General features: G+C 47.2%; 1 protein-coding gene across 13 annotated transcripts in view; it reads left to right on the top strand.

The window, feature by feature from the left end:
* The window catches only part of CEP250 (centrosomal protein 250), a 168,035-nt gene that overhangs the window by 45,089 nt on the left and 98,108 nt on the right, over nucleotides 1-24,838 (top strand). For 12 of the 13 annotated variants that reach the window (XM_075901439.1, XM_075901443.1, XM_075901444.1 and 9 more), the window contains 3 exons: nucleotides 16,991-17,135; nucleotides 17,703-17,849; nucleotides 18,402-18,632. In XM_075901439.1, coding sequence (XP_075757554.1) covers nucleotides 16,991-17,135; nucleotides 17,703-17,849; nucleotides 18,402-18,632 — 523 coding nt within the window. The remainder of the gene's footprint in view (nucleotides 1-16,990; nucleotides 17,136-17,702; nucleotides 17,850-18,401; nucleotides 18,633-24,838) is intronic. The other variant, XM_075901447.1, reaches the window with a different exon arrangement.

Raw genomic sequence — 24,838 nt, 5'->3', positions numbered from 1 at the left:
ATGAGCAGACTGACGTACAAGTCCCTGCGTGTTCACCTAATGACAACTCATGTTTGCTACCCGATGAAGCAGTTATTCTTCGTTGAGTAGCGTCTCCGAGGGTACTTCACTCGAGGTGCGGGGCTCATCCCGGCACCGCAAACGGAGAATCTTTCTTAGCAGTAGCCCTGCTGGCCCGCACATGCGCTCCTTCTGTCTCGCGCCGTTCCAGCTGAGCTCGGGCCGGCTTGTCAGTTTCCTTCAACTGTCTGCGGCCGCAGACGGACTTTACATACGCTCCCCCTCCTGTTAGGAGAAAGGGAGATTAGTGTTAGATAGTTACTTGTTCTTAGTTTGTGTTAGAGTAATTGTGCTTAGTAGTATAGTTCTGTTTGTTAAAAAACAAAACAAAACAAAAAAAACCTTTTTTCCATGAATTGTTCACCAAATCTAAATGAACAATTATGTTGGGATCACCCGGTTTTAAAAGGTGCACCCAGTGCCAGGATGCCATGCCAGCATCAGACAGGCACTTGCGGTGCATTAAATGTCTCTGGGATGGACATGTCCCTCTCAAGTGCGTTCATTGCACGAAATTGACTGCGTGCAGCAGGCACGACCGGGAGCTGAGGCTGAGGGTTCTGTTGTTCAATAAAGCCCTCCAGACCTCCGACATACCTGAGCCACTCTCTGCTGCTTCAGGGACGCATGAGACTCTTCCTACAGAGACTCCCCACAGAGCCGTTAAACCCTTTGTGAGGGTTTAGTGTGGGTGACAGACTGGGAACCTCTGGCGTTCTGCCAAGGCATTCCACGGAGAAAATGGGCAAGAGCCGTAGCTCTTCTGCCCCTACCCTAGCCCGCACTAAGGATCCGATACGGGCTTCTGCAAAGGGGTCCAGGGCTGAGTCGGCACCGACAACGGCTCTAACGGTTGGTTCGAAGCCAGCAATGGCTGCCCCGGCACCGGGTTTCTCAGCGGATACGTGAACGAGCACAGCTGTGCCAGCACCCACAGCAGCGGTGCCAGCGGCTTTATCTCTGCTCCTTTCTGTGTCGGACGCCCCGGCACTGGTCTCGGTACCGCAGGAGGGCACCGTCAACTTGCAGCCCTCGGTACTGGCATTACCTCCCTCAGCCCCACAATCCGCTGAGCCAGTGGCACTGGCTCTTCATTCAAACTGTGGCCAGGCTATGCAGGTTGCTTCACTGCCTGCTAGCCCATTGCAGACGGCAACGTCCTCTCCTCTGAATTGCTCGGTGCCATACAACGCAAGTCGGGAGGGGTTCGGACACCATCCCTTACCCCAGACCGCACTGTGTTTTCTCCTCCACCTTTGTCACCCGCTTCGTTCTATGCAGACAGCCATGACCGTGCTCATCGCCTGACTAGGGACCATCATTACAGATCGCCTCGTCATTCACCACAGTGTTATCGAGCACATTATTCTAGATCTCCCTCCCGCTACTCCATGAGGTCTGTTTCACCACGGTCTTCAAGACCTTGACTTGCTCTTAGGCAGTGAGACGTGCTGATAAACAGCAGACGCCGGACCACTTGCAAAACCTACCTCTACAAGTGGTATCGGTTCCAATCGTGTGTGGAGAGGAATCTTGACCCTCTCTCTTTGCCAGTGCAGCAAGTCCTGGACTACATCCTCCACCTAAAAATGTGGGGGGGTTGGCAATTGCTTCTCTGAAAGTTCACTTGGCAGCAATCTTGGCCTTCTGTCTTCCGATCGGTCATTTGCTGTTCGCTCATCCGCTCACTAAAAGATTCCTAAAGGGGCTTGGGAACCTGTACCCTACCTACACAATTCCACCAGAGCCATGGGACTTGGCCTTAGTACTGGACACATTAACTTGTCCCCCCTTTGAGCCATTAGCAACTTGCAACTTGCTCATGCTCACGATGAAGGTGTCATTCCTGCTGGCAATCACTTCAGCACGTCGAGTTAGTGAATTGGCAGCTCTATCTTCCGACCCGCCGTACACGTTATTTTCTGTCCATCCTCCCATTCTCCCGAAGGTGAACTCTCCTTTCCATATAAACGAGCCCATAAGTCTGCCAACATTCTATCCAAAACCTCACTCTTCACCAGAAGATTCACGTCTACATACGTTCTATGTCAGATGTGCGCTGGCCTTCTACCTGGACAGAACACGTACTTTCAGGAAGTCTTGGCGTCTTTTTATAGCTATGGCCAAGCGTTCGAAAGGCCAACAGCTCTCCGCACAACATATTTCCAATTTAATCACCTCTTGCATCACACGTTGTTATGCCCTACGGCATGAACCTTTACTGGGATGGTTTCACGCTCACTCCACCAGAGGCATGGCCACATCCACTGCTTACCTTAGAGGTGTGCCCTTGCTGGACATATGCCGTGCAGCAACCTGGTCATCTGCTCTTACATTTGCCAGACACTATGCCCTCGCGAAAATATTGAAGAACTATTCAGCGGTGGCGCTAGCTGTTTTGGCCACAGCACAGAGGCCATAAGTCCGAAGCACACCGATATCATTGGACCACTGCTGTGTACTCACCTCAAGTGGAGCACCCTCGGGGACACTACTTGACGAAGAAGAGAGAGTTACTCACCCTGTGCAGTAACGACTGTTCTTCGAGATGAGTGTCCCCGTGGGTGCTCCACGACCCACCCTCCTCCCTGCTTTGGAGCTTCTGTTTAATTTTCCAGACGCTTCCGCTTGGGAGGAAACTGACAAGCCAGCCTGTGCTCAGCTGGAACGGCGCGAACGGCGCGAGACAGCAGGAGTGCATGCGCGGGCCGGCAGGGCTACTGCTAAGAAAGATTCTCCGTTTGCGGCGCCGGGACGAGCCACGCACCTCGAGTGGAGCACCCACGGGGAGACACATCTCGAAGAACAGACATTACTGCACAGGGTGAGTAACTCTCTCTTCCAGAGGATACATATTCCTCAGACAATTCCAAGAACTTTTTTAAGAGAGTGGCTGCCACCCAGGAGGTATAACTACAGGGAGGTTAAGGAAAACCAACATTGCCTCTTTAAACATATCTGGCCCACCTCTCAAAGAAAAGTCACACTTCCTATCGATGAGGCTATTATGGAAGTATCAGATGAGATGTGGCAGATTCCGGCTTCTATCCAAAGAACCTATAAAAGAGCAGATAAAAACGTACTTTGTACCTCCTAAAGATCTTGATTTCCTTTTCTCTTATCTGCAGCCCAACTTGCTAATAATGGACGCTGCCAGTAACCGATCCAGAATTTCACAATTTAAATCCACATTTGTTGATAAAGAACATAAGAGTTGGAGCTGCTTGGCAGGAAAGTGTATTCCTCTACACTATAGCTTAGAATCACAAACTATTCATCACTCCTAGCGAATCACGACTTCAATAACTACTCTAAGCTAGTTGAGTTAATAGAACACCTCCCGGACTCCAAGAGACCTGTACTTAAGGCAATCATTTCATGAAGGCCATACCATCACCCGCACAGCTCTTTAGTCCTCATTCAATGTGGTGGACACAGCTGCTAGAGTGACAGCTATGGCAGTCATCATGAGATGGGCTTCATGGCTCCAGGCAGTGGGAGTGCCCAAAGAACTGCAGTCCAAGGTGGAGGACCTCTCCTTTGATAAACAGAAGCTCTTTGCAGCCAAGACAAATGATGTCCTACAAAGCAGCAAAGATTCCAGAACTACTTTAAGGACACTAGGAATGTACACCCCGCCATATTGCAGGAAGCACTACACATCTTATAATAGAAACAAGGACAGCTGTTTCAGCCGTTCACAGCAGAAACCCTGTGACTTCAACTGAAACAGACAGTGCCCCCAGAGGAAGCGTCCTTCCCAGTCTCACGCCTCCCCAAGCTCTGTGATGGAGTGGACAAAGTCCAAGATCCCCGCTGGAGGCCTTTCAGCATCCTGCCAGCAACAGGACCAGTAGAGAGGTCCTCCGGGCAGAGTAGAGTGGAAGCCTTCACTGAAGCCAATCAAGGTGCAGCAGGCTGCTATAAAAGGAGCTGCTAGGTAAGGCTTGTCAGTTGCTTCCTGGAGCTTGACCCAGGCAGACCTCAGAGCTGACTGGGGAAAACCAGCACACTGGACAGCTTTGAGTGGGAGCTGGGCATCGTACGTGATTGGAGCCAGATCCTGTAGGTAAAGGCTAGCAAAAAAGCCAAAGACTACCCTGCTGAACCCCGAACAAGGGGAACGTAGCCACAGTGCCCTAGAGAAGGGCTGATGGAATAGCATCCCAGGGAAGTGGCCCAGGGACATGACATAACTAAGTACGAGGAAATTCAGCAGGTAACTGCTACTTACAGGATCCCTGGGCTGGGACCCAGAGGAGAGGGTGGGCTTGAAGTCCCCCCCCCCCCCAAACTCCCTGCAAACCACACCCGGGAGAGGTAAAAAAAGAGGCCTGATCTCTGGCCACTGACTGGGCATTGACTCGCCTGCAGACAGGCGAGTAAATACTGTGAGACCTCCCTCAGCCACCAAGGGGCACTTGCATGAAGGGTGGAACCTTGTTACAGGCTCCCAGGCTGCTAAGCAGCAGATTTGAGAATTTGGTTGAGGGTCTGCCCAACCTCCCCACTCACTCAGTGCCAACAAGTCAGTGCCATCTTTTCACCCTCAGGCTACGTCCCTTCCTCTATCACTGGGACTCTATAACATCAGAACGGTGGATGTTGCAGATCATTCATACAAAATACACCATCCCCTTCATTTCACTACCCCTCACACTTCTCCCTACCCTGTCCCTCTTCAGGGACCCCTCTCATGAGACTCCTCTCAGGCAAGAAATTGATCATCTCCTCCATCTAGGAGTAAATAGAGAGGGTCCCAGATGTGTTCAGGGAAAGGGGTTTCTACTCCAATACTTCCTTACTGAGAAACGCACGGGGGTTGGAGACTGATTCTGGATCTCTGAAACCTGAACACGTTCCTGAGAAAACAATGGTTCAAGATGGTCACATTGGCTTCTATAATCCCAGCACTGGACAAGGGGAGCTGGTTTGCAGCCCTTGAACTACAGGATGCATATTTTCATGTGGCAATTCATCCTTCCCACATACGCTTCTTCAGATTCACTGTGGACAAGGACCACTTCTAATACAAGGTCCTCCCCTTCAGACTTTCTTTGGACCCTCAGGTCTTTTCAAAGGTCCTGGTGGTGCTAGCTGCTTACCTCAGACAGCAAAGTGTGATCATCTTCCCTTACCTGGGCGACTGATAAAAGGACAAGCCCATGCAGATGCCATCAATATGGTCTTCAGGACCCCACACCTTTTTCAGCATCTAGGCCTACTCATAAACTAAAACAAGTCTACCTTACAGCACATTCAAGACATAGAATTTGTTGGGGCCTCCTTGATTCCTTGTCAATTTGAGCTTATCTTCTACATCACTGTTTCGATGCACTGCAGGATCTGGTATCCATTCTTTCCACAAGCCCCTCTACTATCATACTTAACTGCCTCAGACACATGAGCCACATTGCCGCCACTACTTACGTTGTACAACGTGTGAGGCTCCACTTTCGTGCCTTACAACATTGGCTAACAGTATACAAGCTGTCCCACCGTCCACTGCCTTATGATACCTCCTTTTGAACCTGTGGCTACCTGTACTCTTCCATTCCTATTGACGAAGGTGTTCCTTATTGCCATCACCTCTGCAAGGAGAGTTAGCAAGATTGGGGCACTGATGGTGGGACCACCCTACACCATCTTCATGAAGGACAAAGCCCTTCCCACACTCCTCCTTCCTGCCCAAAGTCTGCACCTCTTTTCACATCAGTGAACCGATATTGTTACCCATGTTTTTTCCTAAACCCCATACATCTCCTAGAGATTGTATGCTACATAACCTCAACTTCAGGCACTCATTGGCCTTCTACATTGACAGAACCGAACTTTTCTGTACAACTACACGCCTCTTTATGTCTATCGCAGAGCGCTCATGAGGCACACCAATCTCAACTAATCGTATTTCTAGATGGATATCATCTTGCATAGTAAGATGTCACTCTATCTGCAGTAGGCCTTTATCAGCTCCACCAAGAGCACACACTACTTGTCCTGCGATATCGTCTATGGCCTTTCTAAAGAACATGCCCCTTAAAGACATCTACTGGGCAGTGATCTGGTCGTCCAATCATACTTTCGCTAGACAGTATCCCACAGCTCACTGAAGATACAGCGGTGGTTATGGCAGTGTTATCTACAGCTGCCAAACAGTGACTCTGAACCCTACCATCCTGGTGGAGTATTGCTTTGTCGTCCCCTAGAGTGGAGTACCCACGGGGACACTATTCGAAGAAGAAAAGGAAGTTATTTGTGCAGTAGCTATTGTTTTGAGATGTGTCCCCCCATGAGTGCTCCACTATCCTCTCTTCCTCCCCACTGCTTGGAGTTTGCTTTACTCGGGCATACGCAAGGAACTGAACGGGGCGGGAGGGGTGTGGGCAGTGTTGAAGAGCGAACAGTGTGATGACCTGTCACCTACAGCGGAGCACCCATGGGGGGACAAATGTTAAAGAACAGTTGTTACTGCACAGGTGAGTAACTTCCTTTTCCTAATATCCAATCTTAGTCTTCCCCCCCCACACATGCAACTTGAGACCACTGTTCCTTGTTCTGTCATCTGCCACCACTGAGGACAACCTAGCTCCATCCTGTTTGAAATCCCACTTCTGGCAGTTGAAGGGTACTCTCAAATCCCCTCCCCCACATTCTTCTGTAGACTAAACGAGTCCAGTTCCCTTAGCTTCTCATAAGTCATGTGCCCCATTCCCCTATTCATTTACACTGCCCTCTTTTAGACTTGCTACAGTTTGTCCATATTCTTTCTGTAGTTGGGGAAAGGGGACTAGATGCAATAGTCCAGATGTGGCCTCACTAGTGCTGAATAAAGGGGAATAAGCACTTCCCTCTGCTGACAGTGTTCCTACCAATGCAGCCTAATATGTTGTTAGCCTTCTTGGCAAGATGGTTGACTCATATCCAGCTTCTTGTCTACTGTAATCCCCAGATCCTTTTCTGCACAACTATTGTTAGCTAGTTGGTTCCCAGCCTGCAGCAGTGCTTAGGATTCTTCTGTGTCCTAAGTGGAGGACTCTTCACTTGTCCTAAATGAACCTCATCAGATTTCTTTTGACCCAACCCTCCAATTTGTCTAGGCTACTCTGGATCCTATCCTTATCCTCCAGCATACACTGAAGCCTCTCCCAGAAGCTTAGTGTCATCAGTGAACTTGCTGACCATGCTATGTAACCCATCATCGTATCATTAATGAAACTGGGGGAGTTCCCACAGAGGTGTGATTTTTTTTCACACCTTTTCAGGCTTTTATGAGCAGTAAATATGTCTGAAGAAGCTCTTAGAAGGAAGACAATATAGTGAGTGATCAGCTATTTTGACCTGCAAAAGATGTACCATGTTTGTCTTTCTCCTAGAGGATAGAAGTAAGTGCAAGCTGGTCTCAACTGCTGGAAGAGGCGGTTGAAGGACAAGAAGCCTAGTATCTACCTCACGTTGCATCAGAGAAAATGAAGACTTACTGGATAGAAGTCAATGTTTGGTACTGCAGGCACAGCATGCTGAAGTATCAGAGAGGGCAGTGCAGAGTGGGGAAGAAAATTGTCAGCATGAATTCGCCTCTTTCTTCTTCTGGAGGTCACATGTACCGCCGATACAGATAAAAGTAAACAACCATTTTCATTGTCTGGCCCACGAAAGCTCATCATCTAATAAACCATCTTTCGTATGTGTTCATTTTTTTAATTGTATCCTTTGGTATATATGGTTGTGACTATTTTCTTCCACTATTTGATCTGAGGAAGTGGGTCTGGCCCACGAAAGCTCATCATCTAATAAACCATCTTGTTAGTCTTTAAAGTGCTACATAGTCCTGTATTTTGTTTCAACCATTTTCAGGCTCTCTGCGTTGGCATTACAGCTGAGAATGGTTTGGAAAATTTATCTCAAGAAACAGATCGAAAGGAGACACCATCGACCAGAAGGCATGGAATGCATTGTTGTGGGTCTGAGGGTTCCACACAACCACCTCCAAGAGGAGGAGAGGAGTGGTGGTGGCTGGAGACTCTGTCCTAAGGGGGACAAAGTCATCCATCTGCCATCTAGACCAAAAAGCTCGAGAAGTGTGCTGCTTGCTTGGAGCTAGAATTCAGGCCTTGATGTCTGCTGAGACTGATAAAGCCATTGGATCACTACCTCTTCCTACTTCTCCATGTGGGCATCAATTATACTGTCAAGAATGACCTTGAAGGGGTCAGTGCAGATTACATGGCTCTGGAAAAATAAAGGGATTTGAGGCACAAGTCGTGTTTTCATCCATCATCCCTGTTGAAGGAAAAGGCCCAGATAGGGGCCATGGAATTGTGGAGGAAAAATGCGTGGTTGAACAGGTGGTGTTGGAGAGGGACTTTGGATTCTTTGGCCATGGAATGTTGCTTCAGAAAGAAGAGTTGTTAGGAAGAGATGAGCTCTGTCTAAAAAGAGAGGGAAGAACATCTTTGCAGGCAGCCTTGCTAACTTATTGAGGAGGGGTTTAAATTAGGTTCTGTAGGGGATGATGATCTAAACCCTGAGTTAAGTGGGGAAGTGGGATACTGGGAGGAAACATAAGGAGAAGGATGCCACAGGGAAGGCCTCCTGATCCCTACCAAGAAAGTAGGGCAATTGGCTAATTATCTTAGGTGTTGGGCTTAGTGGGAGTGATCAACAACTTGTTATCTAGTAAGCAACCGGTGTCAAGCAGAGTGGCCCAGAGGCCAGTCTTAGAGCTGGTTTTGTTCAATATTTTCATAAATGATCTGGATGATGGGATGGATTGTGCCCTCTGCAAATTTGCAAATGACACTAAGTGGGGGTGGGGAGAAAGAGATGATAAAGCTGGTAGGATAGGATCCAGAGTAGGAAGCGTGATAGGATCCAGAGTGACCCAGAGAAGTTAGAGGATTGGTTAAAAGAAATGTGATGAAGTTCAACAAGGACAAGTGCAGAGTCCTCCACTTAGTGCAGAAGAATTCTTTGCATTTCTGCAGGCTGGGGACTGACTGGCTAAGTGGCAGTTCTGCAGAAAGTTCTCTCCCCCAGAGTACACTAAATAACCCCTCTCATTCTGCCACATCAGCACTCTGCAAACATTTACAGAAGACTCTTGTTCTCCTTCTCCCCTACACACACAAACTCATAGTCTATGGGCACTTAGGCTTTCCTTGTGAAAAGAGCTGAATATTTCCTCATTAATCAATCCCTCCCACTCATCTCCTCCATTGGTCAGTGAATGAAAGCCCATAAGTGGGAGCAGTGATCCTGGTGGAAGAGCAGAAGCATTGGGAGGAGCCACCCCTGCTTTGGGATGTTATGCCTGGGTATACAGCCTGTAGTGCAGGGTCCCCTTGCTTAATGGTTATAGTACAAGACAATGGTGGCCTCTCCAAGAGACAAGTTTTCAAACTTATGCAGAACTCTTATTTTATCTTCACAATTGACTTTCATTGAACCCCTTTTGCATTATTTCACTGTCCATGATGGTATTAAAAACTCTCTCCATTGGAGTCAGCTGTGACTTCATTGAGGTCTCTATGACCTCTTTCCTAGCCCACTTATTTAAACAAGGCTGGTTTCCCTGTTGGCAACAGATATGCCAAATGCTTTTGCTGAGTAAACACCCCTCTTTCTAGGTGTGGTGTTTATATCAGCCTGTTAGAACAAACTAAATAAAACCTATAAGAGCTGCCTACACCCACTTTTTTTGTGGTCTTTGATAGCAGCAGTTATAATACACGTACAGAAAACTGTCCATTTTTCTTCAGGTGGTTGCTCATGTCCATTCAATGTAGGTTTGTGTGGTTGCCATGTGCACTGGTGCCAGAAGATTTCCCCCTAGCAGTACCTACTCATCTTAGTGTTAGCTGTTGCACATTTCCCTAGTTGAACTTTGTTTTCTCTCTATATTTTTTTTTTGTTAGTCAGTTTAGTGTTCTAAGTAAAAAGTTTGAGGGTTAGCCATTTAACTGTAAAAATAACAAGCCGTCCTAGGTGTCACAGGGCTCCTTGCTAGTGATGTTAAAAATTCAGGTAATTGGCTAACTGTGTATCCTTCTTTGATGGTATCCCTGTGGGTGCTCCACTTGAGGTGTCGGGTTCGTGCTGCTCACGCTGATTACTAGCTTGCTCTCAGTCCGGCTTCCTGCCAGTTCCTCCTTACCGTTCAACAGTCGCAGGCGGAGCAACTCCTTTCTCTTCATCTGTTAAAGATTTATGTAAATAATTAGTCAGCCAATAGTTATTAATTACTAAGTTAGTGTTTGTTCAATAGTTATCTTTAAAAAAACACCACCACCACATTTTTCCTCCGTTCATAATGCCGGCTTCTTCCGGCTTCAAAAAGTGCTCTCAGTGCCATGACGCTATGCCAGCATCTGATGGGCACTCATTATCTGTAAAGTGTTTGGGCAAGGGGCATGTACCCCACAAATGCCCACACTGTCTGAAATTGACTAGCCGAGTGAGACGGGACTGTGAGATGCGGCTGAAGCTGCTCCTATACAGCAAAGTGCTTCAGCCGCATGATACTCAAGCGCAGGGGCAGTCAGCACAAAATACCCTGGTGGCAGTGAAAACCCCAAACTTCTCCACAAAAAGCAGGGGGCAAAAATCGACTGGGCTACTGCAGCAGGCCACGTGACAGGGAAAGAGCCACAGTATTTCAGAGCCCAGCCCCACCTCTAGCAGGGGGGACAGATTGGGCAATGGCTGTGCCTCCCAGACTGGAATCCGCACCGGCTCCGGGTCACAGGCATTCTTACACACCCGTGGCTGCGGGTGCCTCAGCCCTAGCGGCTCTGACATCGATCCTGGCATCAGCGGCACTGACCCTGCTAACATCGGCTCCAATTACTTCTGCGCCGGCTCCTACAGCGCCGACCCTGCCCATGCCAGCTCCAATTGCCTCCGCGCCAGCAACTGCGGCACCAGTCATCTTGGCACTGACCACCTTGGTGCCAGCTATTACGGCATCAAGTGCACCATCAGCTGTCTTGGTGCGGGATCAATACCGCTTCTCACCGGCGCCGAGCTTCCTATCACCAGGCTCTTCGCAGGCACTGGCTTCACCATTTGAAATTGTCAAGTGCTGAAATGCTACTGTATCAGCCTCCAGGGCTGCACTGTGCCAGCTCTTTGACTACTCATCGGCACCGCAGCATCAGGGCTCCTTCCCAAGGTCACATCAATCAATGCTGCATGCAACACCTGACCATTCAAAGGGCGCAAGGTTTCATTCTTCACCAAGCCCCGAACAACTAGCTCTCTGTTCGCAGCCCAGTTCACTTCCTCTCTCTTCTCTGAGCCACATAGACATGAAGCTCATGTTACCACTATCTCAAGAAGACACTCTCAACAATACTCACCATCACCTCGTCATTATCGCAGATGTTCTCGATCACCTTCATACACCAGACGCAGATCTTGCTCACCTAAATCGCCTACGCGCTCATCTTCTTCTCAATATCGTCACGATTACAGATGATGGTACTCACCTGCATATTCATCTTCTCGTTACTATCGTGATCATCATCGCTGCCGTAGTGACTATCATAATGAGTGACGATACTCTTCTGGACGTTCTTCTTTCTGATCTCTACGACGCTACTGGTATCGCTCTCGTGACCGCTCCAGAGTTCCCATGCCACCAGCCCTTCCATTCAACCCTCTACACTGTCTGCAAATGTGCTTCTTCCTCAAGCACGCTCAGAACCAGTGTAGCTAGTGACACCGGAACAGCCACAACCGCAGGAGCATCCTCAGTGGACCATTCTGCTGCTGCTTCCTCTCTGGATGATGCGGTGTTCCCTGGTGGTTCTTCTCTAGTAGATGACGCTCATCAATTTCAGGAGCTCTTTAAAAGAGTGGCAGAATCACAGGACATGCATGTAGCGGAGGTTCAACAAAAGCAACATAAGAACCTTCAAAAATCCCCAAAATCCAAAATGGCATTACCTTTTGATGAGGCAATCCTAGAAATTGCTGACGATATATGGCAAACACCGGCGTCCTCTCAGCCCACTCATAAGAGGGCAGATGAGAAATATTTTGTTCCCCCAAAGGGATGGAATTTCTGTTTATGCACCCTCAGCCGAACTCACTAGTTGTGGATGTGGCTCAGCAAAAATCCAAGATGCCACAACATAGGAATGCTGCTGCTGATAAAGAATCTAAACGCTTAGACCTTTTTGGACAAAAAGTTTATTCTTCAGCTACACTTATACTGAGAATGGCGAACTATATTGCTCATCTGTCTAACCATAGCTTTGATAATTATTCAACGATGGTACCAGTTTTAGAGAACTTGCCCGACGACAAATGGCAGCTCTTAAAATCAGTTATCCAGGAAGGCTATACGGCCTCAACAACGGCCTTGCAAATTTCCCTGCATATTGCCAATGCAGCAGCATGGGCCATGGCTACGTCAGTGGTTATGAGGTGGTCTTCGTGGTTACAAATGGCATCCGCACCTAAGGATTTACAATCTAAGGTAGAAGACCTGCCCTTTGGCAGGCAGTCTATTTGTAGAGAAAACAGACCAAGTTTTGCACTCTGGGAAGGATTCTGGAACAACCCCGAAAATGTTAGGGATGTATACACCCTCCATATCGTCGCAAACAGTATATACCCTACTCCCAACAGAGGCCCTTCTCGAATGGAGCGCCCAGATTCAGACAACAGGACCATCCACAACTGCAACAACATCCCAGACCATGTCAACAAAAGCGAAGACCGCAAACTGGACAAAACCCTAATTCCCAAAACAATAGACAGCAAGTTTGATGGTCCGATCGAGGGATTGAGAACCATTCCACTAATATACGACCTGGGAACACAGAAGTTATTCCATCACCGACTAAGACTGTACTAGTACAGATGGTTTGCCATCACCACAGACCGCTGGGTACAGGAGTTAATAACATCAGGATACTCCATCCCTCTTTTTTTCCGTCCCCCCATCTCCCTTCCATCCTCGTCCTTTTTCACAAGAATCTCCTAATGCAAGAGGTTCTCCGTCTCATAGAGATTGGTGCGGTGGAGGCAGTACTTGATCAATTTTGGGGCAAGGAATTTTACTCCCGCTATTTTCTCACCGAGAAGAAATCGGGAGGATGAAGACCCAGTCTGGACCTTCTCAATCTCAATCAGTACCTCAGGAAGCAGAGATTCAGGATGGTAACTGTAACGTCTATATTCCCAGCATTGAACAAAGGCGATTGGTTCACGTCCCTCCATCTGCAAAATGCGTATTTCCACGTGACAATACACCCAGCGCACAGACGTTTTCTGAGGTTCTTTATAGGCACACAGCACTTTCAGTACAAAGTCCTCCCACTTGGCCTTTCCTCCACAACCAGAGTTTTCTCAAAGACCCTCGCGGTGGTGGCAGCATATCTTCATCGTCAAGGCATAATGATCTTCCCATATCTAGATGATTGCTTGATCAAGGCTCATTCGTTCGAAAGTGCACTGTTGCCCACTCAAGTCACAAGAGACTTATTCACAGATCTGGGCCTTGTATTGAATGTCCCAAAGTCCTTGCTTGTACCACACAGATCCCTCGTGTTCATTGGGGCATGGTTAGATTCTATAACGGCCGAGGCCTATCTTCCTACAGAAAGATTTTACAAAATACAGAACCTCACACAAACGCTGTACCTGAGCCCAAAAGTGTCAATACTTACCTGTCTCCAACTCTTGGGAAACATGGCAGCGATGACATATGTTGTACAGCATGCCAGACTACGCCTCAGGTGCCTGCAACTTTGGCTGGTGTCCATATATCGTCCGAGCAAATTCAGCAGGACAGAGTGGATATGATACTCATCGCCCTGGCATGGCCCCAGCAGCATTGGTTCACAATGCTGCTCAGCCTCTCAGTAGACACATCCATAGCTCTGGAGCTTCAGGGGGTAGCCGAGTTAGTCTGTTACAGAAAAAACAGCAAGCAAATGGTCTGGTGGCACTTTATAGACTAAGAAAACATGTAAATGATATCATGAGCTTTCGTGGGCACAGCCCAGTTCTTCAGATGACCCAATTATGACTAGTGGATAAGAAAACTCAAAATAAAAAAGTTTTGTTTCGAGTTTTCTTATCCACTAGTCATAACTCTGGTCATCTGAAGAAGTGGGTTGTGCCCACGAAAGCTCATGATACCATCTATATGTTTTCTTAGTCTATAAAGTGCTACCAGACCATTTGCTTGCTGTTTTTATCCATAGCTCTGCTACCCTTCCCCAACATCATCCAGAGCCACAGTCGGTTTCAGCACCCCAACCTTTAGTCTCTCCATCTCTGGCGTGGAAACTCCATTGCTAAACTCTCAAGTAGGGTTGTTAAATATCGATTAATTGACTAATCAAATAGGCTATGCGTAATGCATCGACTATTCGATTAGTCGATAGGGTGCCTCCACCTTTGAAGTGTAGCAGTAGCCCGGACTCCCCTACTGACTGCGGGCTCTGTGTGGTGCTGTCGCTTTGAAACAATATGAGGAGCCTGATGCCCCAGCTGGTCCTGTGCTGCATGTGGCATTTCAAAGTGGTAGTGCTGCGTAGAGCCCAGGGTCTGGCCCCAGGCTCCAAGTGGCACTGCTGCTTTGAAGTACCCCTTCCACTTCCTCCCTTACTGCCTCTTTCTGATAGAGGCAGTAAGGGAGGGAAGCGACTAGTCCTTCACATCCCTACTCTCAAGAGCATCAGTACTCACTCAGTTAAGGAGGTCGTCCTGGTATCCAGGAAGCCATCCACTAGGGTCATATGCATAGCTGAGTGGAAGCAATTTTTGCTTTGGTCTCTCCAGAAGGGGATTCAGCCTCAGGAGGCCATTATACCCTTGGTCCTTGATTAGGCTCCATGGACCCTCAACCTGATCCTCTCCCATCTCACGGGCCTCCCTTTTGGCCTATGGCTACATGTCCTTTGTCCTATCTTTCATGGAAGGTCACTTTCCTTGTGGCCATAATTTCAGCCATGACAGTTTCAGAGCTCTGGTCCCTAACCTCTGTATCCCTATATATGGTATTTTATAAGGACAAGATGAAGCTCTGTCCCTGCCTGGCCTTCCTGCCCAGAGTGGTCTCCTATTTCCATGTGAACCGGGACATTTTATGCCTTTGTTCTTCCCCAATCCACATGCCACTTCTAGAGAGCTAATCCTGCACTCCTTAGCTGTCAGGAGAGCATTGTCCTTTTACATTGAATGCACTACCCCTTTTCGTAAATCCTTATAACTCTTTATTGCAATTGTAGCATGAATGAGGGGGCTGCCCATCTCATCCCAGTGTCTTTCTTCCTGGACCATGTCATGTATCAGGACATGCTATGACCTGGCCTAGGTCTAGCCCTGATGGCTTATTCCACAAGGGTGAATGCTTCCTCAGTGGCATTCCTTGCACAGGTCCCTATTCAGGACATCTGCAGGGCAGCGATGTGGTCTTCCATCCTCATGTTCATGACACACTATGCCATCACCCAGCAGGCCTGGGATGCTGCAGTATTTGGCAGGGTGGTACTCCAGACAGCTGTGTGGTGATCTCTGAACCCTCCTCCAGGTAAACTGCTTGCATGTCACCTATAGGAATGCACATGAGCAATCACTCAAAGAAGAACAAAAGGTTACTTAACTTTTGTAGCTGTTCTTTGAGATTGTTGCTTGTGTCCATTCTAAATTCCATCTGTATCTTATGTGTTGGAAAGCCAGCAAGAAGGAACTGAGTTGGTGGAGGGCCACCCTGGGCTGGTGCCATTCTTCCAGGCTCCATAGCTGGCCTGATGGGTACTGCCTGGGGAAAAACCTTCCAATGATAATACATGTAGCTAGTTTATACCTATTGGAATGGATATGAGCAACACATCTTGAAGAACAACAGGATTTTTTCCTGTGATGCGTCCAGTGGTCTAATCCAGTGTTTCCCAACTAGTGGTACAAGTACCCTTCGGGATACTCAACAGAAGTATGGGGGGTACATCAGCACAACTGAAATTTGGAGAAAACTGAATTTTTGTTTTAAGTTTTACAGCTCTTTATTATTTTTGTACTTTTTACACCCAAAAATGTAATTGCCTGCCCAGCTACAATTAAGTTGTTTAAACAAACGTGTTGCAATGGTAGAAAAAAATTGTGTCTGAAAACTGTAGGTAGTGGGGGTACTTACAGTATGTGTTGTGTGGGGGTTTTTTAAAGGGTACTTTATAAAAGAAGGTTGAGAAACACTGTCCACTTTGGAAATCCTTTTCTTTCCTTTCCATCTGCCATGCTATATACAGCAGCCAATTCCTTGTATTTCTTCTAGACTCGGTTAATTTATACTTCATAAAATAGAGTCGCATTGGGAGAAGACCACAGGTTCATCCTCTTTCACACTGGATTGCAAACTCATTCAAAATGTTGGAAAATACATTTGGAATGAAGAAATACAAGTATTAGCAGCAAGAAGCATTCTTTCTTCACTCACGCTGGGGATTTGTGTGTTAGAAAGCTAGGAAGAAATTTCCAAGGAACAGTTAAGAGGGATCCCAAAAGTTACAAAGTGAGAGTACACAAAGGCCAATATTTTGAGAAGTGGCCTCTGGTTTTGAGATGTTGCTTTTCTGGCTACTTACTATGCTTCAAGACCTTGACCCCTTTTGTAAACATTGTCCTAATTGTATTCTTTTTACCTCAATAAAAGCACTCAACTTCAGGACCTCTCCCCCACAACAGAGACAAGGGATGAGTGGCTCAAGCCAACAATGTGCTGGGACGCTCAGGCCTAGAATAAGTAATGGAATTGGCTGAAATGGGGTCTGTGACCGGAGTCATTTGGACATGTCTTTTGTTGCCTTGGATTTTGAAATGATAATGTCTTTAAGTCTAAACACCTCTCTCCTCCCTCCCCCATCTTCCACATTGTGTGTATGTGTCTGTTTCCCTTCCTCCCCTCTTGTCCTCTCAGTCGGAAGGCTTTAGCTTCACTGGAAGCAAAGCATTCGTTGATAAGAAGTGAGTTGGTTGCCATGAGGGAGACACTGCAGAAATCTCACCTTGATGGGGAGCTGATGAAGCAAGAGAAACATGAGCTTGCCATGGCACTGGAGAGGGTACGGGCTCATCTGGTATTCTTAGGCAGCATCAAACCCAGCTTATTTCAAAAGCTTCAGAGGGGTAACCGAGTTAGTCTGTACAGAATAAACTTAAAAAACAACAAATAGTCTGGTAGCACTTTAAAGACTAAGAAAACATGTAGATGGGATCATGAGCTTTTGTGGGCACAGCCCACTTCTTCAAATGACTGGAGTTATTTCAAGAGAGTTCAAATAGCAGGCTCACCATACACTGCTTGTTGCAATATAAAAATGATAGGTAGTGTTATCTCCCATGAGAAGACGCAAGAATGATGTCAGGAAACAATCTTTGGGGAGTTCAGCCTGCATGTGCATGGAGGGATGGCTGAGAGAGAATTGGGACACTAACTATATGGAAATAGGAATTGTTAGAGGATTAGAGGTGTGTATGTAAGAGGGATGCATTTTGGGTATGAGAAAGGGAGGACTCTTGGACACAGCTTTTGTCAGGGGATTGGTATGGCAAAGGGTATCCTTGAGTTAAAGCAAAGGAAGCTTTTCTGGAGTTTTGTTTTCATTTTTTTTTCTTCTTTTCCCTGCTAGGCAGAACAGTCAATTGCTGAGTTGACAGGAGTTCAGAATAAAGTGAAAGCTGAAATCGCTGATCTGCATGATGTGGCTGAAAAGATGAGTTGCATTAATGAGGCTCTAGCTTTGGACAAAGTGCAGTTGAATCAGCTTGTCCTTCAGGTGAGTAGAGGTCTCCATGGGAGTTAGTAGAAGGGATTACTTTGGTGAGGTCTCCTTCAGGCTTCTCTAGGGAATACTAGGGCTGATTGAGAGAGGACATGACACAGTCTTCTCTGCCCAGGACAGGAGCCCGTTGTGACAGACTGCTGGCTAAGCCAGAGCTCTACCATGACAACCCGGCTGAAAAGGCCATTGCAGCCAGCTGAGTAAGTCCAGTCCTGAAGGGCTAATGCAAGCGGCTGTGAGCCACATTAGCCAGAGGCACCCACAGGAGAAATGAAAGGGGAGGAGCAAGGAGCCAGGGTGAGGCTGAGGTGCTCCCAAGCCTGAAGGAGAGGCTGGCTGAGGTTGATGTGAACAAAAGTTCTGTAAATAGAAGGTGGTGGGAAATTGGTACTGACAAGAAAAGACACAGGTGGCTGCACCAGAAAGGGTCTCTGGTTGATTTGTGACTCAAGGAGGGGTCCCAAGGCAAGGGGCCTGGGCACCATAAAAGGTTATGTCTTTGTTCTCTGCTCCTTTATTTCTTCTCTGTTCTTTCCTTGACTGTAGTTGGAGCAGGAGAATCAGGCTTTGTCAAGCAAAGTGGAGGACATGAAAAGAGCAGCAACTTCTGTTCAGGAGGAGCTGAGCCTGTTACAAAGAGCAAATGAGGAGCTCTGTACAGAGAAAACTAATCTCGAACAGTTGCTGCAGAATGCTGATGTGGCACAAGAGTTGCTGCAGGCAGAGTTGAATGTGCTGAGAGATGAGAGAAAAGACACTCAGGAAGTGATGAGTCAGGTGAGAGCAGACTGCAGTTGTCCTCCATAGGAATCTGGCAGCACTCACACTGGTGCTGAGGCTGGGCTTGGTGCTGTTGGGTTTTAGAAAATCCTCGGTTTTAAGACATCCCGTGCTGTTGGAAACAAAACAGGAACAGACTTCATATGACTCTTGCTGGGCATATCTCAGATGGGTGGTGAAGGGTGGGTTTTGCAATGCCTCTTCATGTTCTCTTGAGAGTTGAATTATCCAGTGGAGAATGTAATGAATAAGGTCACTTTCCACCCCAGGAACCCAAAGTGCTTTCAAATATTAATGAGTTCAGCCTCACAACCTCCATGAGGGGGAGGAACACTAGCCACATGTTACAGATGAAGAATATGAGGCTTCAAATTGCACACATGGCAGATCATGGAGTAGGACCAGTCTTATCCAGAAACAACAGAAACATTCTTTTAACACTGCCGCTGCCCCTGTGATTGCTCCAAGGACAGCTCACTTGGAAGCTCTGTATATTGCAATAGTGACCCATTTCATCCCTGCATCCAGCAAATTTGCTTTTTCTGAAAAATACGTTGTTGAAACATTCCCAACCAGTTCTTATTAGGGGATTCCTCAGGGGCTGGCTTGAGCAGCTCTGCAGTCTTATGATACTAGGATAGCAGCATGTAATGCAAGGTTCTGTATTAGGTCCAAAATGTCAGCAGGCATACAGAATGGAATGCAGAATATGGTAAATGTAATGCCCTTGTAAAAATGTGCAGCCTTGTCTCCAGTGAATCCTGTGTGCAGTATTGGTCTCGTTACAAAAAAATATTGCATGATTAGAGGGGCTCCGAGGTGGGTGTGGATGAGAACTATTAGGGGCCTGGAAAAACTCTTAAGAAAAGAGGTTGAGAAGATTGGCATTGTTTACATTAGAAAGGAGACGACATAAAAATATAAAAAATAATTAATGGTCTAGAGCAGTGGTCACCAACCAGTAGATCAGGATCTACTGGTAGATCCTGGAACCTCTGACAGGGGATCCTAACTGGTTTGGCTAAGAGGTTGTCAATCCCAGCACCACTTCAGCTGCCCTCCCCCCCCCCCAGACTGCTGCACATCTCCTACCCTTTGCTTTGGAGCTGTCCCCTCAGGAGTCTCTGCTTTCTGTGCAGGGCAGGGGAGGGGTGCTGATATCAAGATGTCCCCGCTCCCACCCTGTGCCCTCTCCCACCCTGTGCCCTATCTCCCCAGAGCAGAGAGGGGGTACAGCAGGACTTGGGATAGAGTTTGCAGGCTGCTTTTGGGAGTGGTGCAAGGTCGGGACAGGGGTGAGCCTGCCTTAGCCCCACTGCATCACCACCCAAGAGCCACCTGAGGTAAGTAGGGCCCAGCTGGTGCCCACATCCTGAAACCCTCCCCTAGTCATGAACCCCCTCCTGCACCCCAAGCCTCTGTCCTAGCCCCGAGCACCCCTGCATCCAAATGCCCTCCCAGAGCCTGCACTTAGAATCCCCTCTGATACCCCAACTTCCTGCCCCAAGCTCAGATCAGAGCCCCTCTCACACTGCAAATCCCTTAATTCAAGACCAGAGCCTGCACCCCAATCCTCTGCCCCAGACTGGTGAAAGTGAGGACAGAGTGAGCAGGGGTGTGGCCTCAGCAAAGGGGCACAAAGGAGGCGGGGCAAGGGTATTTGGGTTTGAGGTAGACCTTGGATTGCACTTAAATTCAAAAAGTGATCTCATGTTTAAAAAGGTTGGAGACCACTGGTCTAGAGAAGGGAGATTTAGTTATTCTGACTCATAACACAAGGACAAGGGCAGATTCAATGAAATGAGACCAGTGGTAAAATTAATAAAAAAGAAAAGCTTTTTCATACAGCATATAGAGTATGGAACTCAGTTACGACAGGATACCACCATTGAGGCCAAGTATTTTGCAGGATATAGAGAACAATTGAACATTTATACAGGTGACCAGAATATTGAGTGTTACAATAGTAACTACTAAGGATATCTTCTTGTATTGGGATTGAAGTTAATCTCTATCAGTTCTGGGTTTGGAGGAGACTACCCCAGGGGGATTATCCTATAGTGTGGGTTCCTGTGCTTTTCTTTGGTGTGTCTTGCACCTTTCCCTGAAGCAACTTGTATTGCTCACTATCAGAGAGAGGACAGTGGCCTAGATGGACCATTTGTCTATTCCACTCTGGCAGTTTTTGTGTTCCTACAGATTATTTTGGCCCTGGGGATCCCATGGGCCTTTGCTCCTCACTATCGCTGTCTGTAGCTCCTAGTAATGGTTTATAAATGCTTGTGCTTTCTAGAAGAGCTTCCATGACAAGGGCAGCTGGCTTTAAGCAGCTTCTGTTACTTACTTCAAGCTGATGAGGATGCTGCTGCCATATTACTAGGAGCTGTCTTGATAATTAATTCCTTCGAGGGACCCTGCCTTGATTACTTGTCATAACTGAGTATTTCAGTGCCTGTTATAAATAACTTGTCATTTTAACATTTTCTCCTCTGTCTGTGCTTGCCACTGTCCAGTCACTACCAGGTTTTCTTTACTCATCTTGTGGATCCACTCCTTCCTCTTCATCACCTGGTTCTCCCTTTCCCAACTTCACTCTCTCAAATCCTCTTACTGTCTTGTCCTGTCTTCAGCAACCTGTCTCCTAAATCATGCCTTTCTCCCACCCCATTATCACCCTCAGCCCACTGGCTGCAAGATGGGCCATCTTATTTCTTTGAGTTGCCATCATCCAATCCAGATCTAGTACTGGGTGGATTTGCTCATTGCTGGTTTAAAGCTGCAGCCCCTTGCCTTGTAAGAGCTGGTTAGCTGTTCAGTGCGCTCCCCTTTCTAAGAGTATTTTTTCAATGCTGTCTGGGAGGAGTGGCTGCTTTCCATCTTTGACACGTCTTTATGGTACATATTGGTAGCTGTTCCAGATGAATTGTACTTTCATTGTTTGCTGATTTGCTGCACCTTCCAGTTATCCTGGAGTCCAGCCTCATTTAGAGGGTTGCTATTAGCTTTTCTCCATGCACTTGGGCACAGCCAAGTTCTGTTTGGACCACTGAGGATTAGTTGTTAAAAAGCAATGCTGGCTTTATATTTCCAAAATACCACTGGAATGACATTTATTGAGTTCTCCCGTGGGACGCCATCTTGGCTGTCAATCCTATTGAAGGAGCAAATGTCTTTTTAAAAAAGTCTTGTCAAATGCTCACCAGCAGGGAAACATTATAGTGACAGCTTGGAAATCCGGGTCTCCCAATACCCATAGTGTTGTAGTGGTTTGTTACACTAGAATAGTATTTAGTGATTGGAGAGTGGCTCATCTGTCTTGGTAGACAATGTCCATGTTCAGTTTCTGTTGATGGTGAGTGGATTTTAGCTTTCTATCCAAATCAGCTCCTATATTCCTCCTCTAGATCACATCCCTCCTTGTGGTCCTGTTTCACTATCACCACAGCTCTGCCAGCCCCATAGTTGAAGAACAGCTTTTGCTCTTGTTTCAGAAAGCTCCAGCCTTGGGGGCTAGTTATTTGGCTGTCAAATTGAAACCCGCCCAGGTTCTCTTTCTCAAGGCTACTTTCTTCACTCTGCCACAAACCCTCAGGTTCCCAGGGTCTGAGTCTTTAGGGAAACTCCTCCTGCTCATTGTACTTTAAGCTCATTGTACTTGACTGTCTCCTCCTTCTATCCATGACTAAAGAGAAACCCATGGCAAATCTTACTCCCTTCCTGAGCATTTCTTTACTGAGGTGAGGGAGCCTTTAAAGGGCCAGCAGCATACCCATATAGAGGTGGAAATGGAGCACTGGATGTGTTGTTTTCAAAAATAATCAGCTTGATTGGTAGCACATCTTGGATTTGTATGGAAGACCTTTCTCAAGCCCTGAGGAAGAAGAAAATATAGAAATTAATGAAGAGACAACTGACACTGGACTAATTTAATTTTAGTACATTAAAAGAAAATTTATGAGTATTGTGTCATGGAGTAGAATGAGGAATTTGCCTTCATTTGTATGTTTGTTTTATGATCTGCTATACTAATTTTAGATATATTATAGGAGAGGTTTGTTCAACGCTGCCCACAGGTCCTTCTCCAGAGATCCTCATCCCTGGAGACACCCAGGTACGGGCCGAGCTGCCCCTGCCCCCCTGCCACCTTCCCCTTAGCCAGACCCCCCCCCCCCACCAGCACCGTGACCACTGGGCAGACCCCCCACCAGCATCCTGCTTCTGCCCCCACCTCTTAGCCAGACAACTCCCCCCAGCTTGCTCCTGTACCCTATTTTCCACCTAGATTCTCTACCCCTATCCCATTCACTGGCAGCCCTGTCCTGCACACTGGATCCCTCATATTTGGCCCTACCTCAGAGTGTAGAGGGGCCCACAAAATCCACTAATACTGGAACCCCAGAAGAGTTAATTTGGCCTGAAGCCTTGAACCTCAGTCTTATCTACCCTCCCCATGGGGCTGGAGTGCCAGGGGAGTGAGGTATCTCAGTTGGGGCCATATCAGTGAGGCTTGGGGGTTTTTCATAGGTTCATAGAATCATAGAACACTAGAATTGGAAGGGATTTGGGAGGATATCAAGTCCAGTCCCCTGCCCTCACAGCAGGACGCAGTACCATCTAGAGTAGACTATCCCTGATAGATATCTGTCTAACCTGCTCCCTAGGCAACTTATTCCAGTTTAACCACTCTGGCAGTTAGAAAGTTTTTCCTAATGTTCAACCTAACCCTTCCTTGCTGCAATTTAAGCCCATTGCTTCTTGTCCTATCATCAGAGGCCAAGAACAACAATTTTTCTCCCTCCTCTTTGTGACACCCTTTTATATATATGAAGATTGCTATCATGTTCCCTCTCAGTCTTCTCCTTTCCAAACTAAACAAGCCCAGTTCTTTCAGTCTTCCTTTATAGGTCATGTTTTCTAAACCTTTGGTCATTCTTGTTGCTCTTCTCTGGACCTTCTCCAATTTCTCCACATCTTTTTTGAAATGTGGTGCCCAGAACTGCACACAATTGAGGCCTAATCAGTGCAGAGTAGAATGAAAGAATGACTTCTCGTGTCTTGCTCCTATTAATGCAGCCCAGAATCAGATTTGCCTTTTTTGCAGCAGCATCACACTGTTGGCTCATATTTAGCTTGTGGTCCACTATGACCCCTAGGTTCCTTTCTGCAGTACTCCTTCCTAGACAGTAGCTTCCCATTCTGTATGTGTTAAACTGCTTGTTCTTTCCTACAAGGAGTACTTTGCATTTGTCCTTATTAAACTTTATCCTATTTACCTCAGACCATTTCTCTAGTTTGTCCAGATCATTTTGAGTTATAACCCTATCCTCCAAAGCAGTTGCAACCCCTCCCAGCTTGGTATCATCTGTGAACTTAATAAGCATACTTTCTATGAACAGAACCGGTCCCAAAACAGACCCCTGTGCAACCCCACTTGTTTTGGAGGGATTGTTGTTTTGCATCTCACTTGTGTAGTTCTCGACTGATTTTTTTCTGTGGTTCAATGGTCCCTGGTCCAAAACAGGTTCCCCGCCCCTCCCATAAATAAGGATAATGCTGAAACTTTTTGTGTTGGACATAATATTGTATTTAAAAATGAAGCCTAGCCAACAAGTCCCCAGCTGGGGCCAAGCCCCCATCTAGCTGCAGCATCATAACACTCCTGCACTCTCCACAGACCCCAACCAGGACTCTTATCATAACCTGAACCCTCTGCCCTGATTCCTTCACGTCCCCAAGCTCCTGCACCTCCATATCCCAGTTTTCTGCAACATCACTGCTGTACCATCCACACACCGCAAATCTGTGTGCTGAGCCCATCATACTCCCTACCCCGCTGCACAGAGCCCCTCATATACTCCAACCCAAACTCCTGCACCCCCACATTGACAAACCTGTGGCTTGCTCAGCACCCCAACCCTCCACCTGACTCCAAAACTCTCCAGCCTGGAGTCCCCTCCCTGAGCCAGCATACCCTTCTTCACCTCCTCCTGCACCCATATTCCCTCCCATAGCTTGCACCTCTCACCCCTTCCCATACCCAAATCCCTCATTCCCACTCCAGAGCCTGCACCACCTGTTTCAACCCAGTGAGAGTGAGTAAGGGCTGGGGACATCAACTGTTGGAGAGGAGAAGGGGTGGGGTCTTGTGGAAGGGATGAGGTAGATCTTGGATTGTCCTGACATTTAAAAAGTGATTTTGAGTG

Source organism: Pelodiscus sinensis, chromosome 18 (genome assembly GCF_049634645.1).
Source record: "Pelodiscus sinensis isolate JC-2024 chromosome 18, ASM4963464v1, whole genome shotgun sequence".
Classification (NCBI taxonomy): Eukaryota; Metazoa; Chordata; order Testudines; family Trionychidae; genus Pelodiscus; species Pelodiscus sinensis.
Note: the sequence above shows the minus strand (reverse complement) of the source record. Positions and strands in the feature narration are given on the sequence as shown.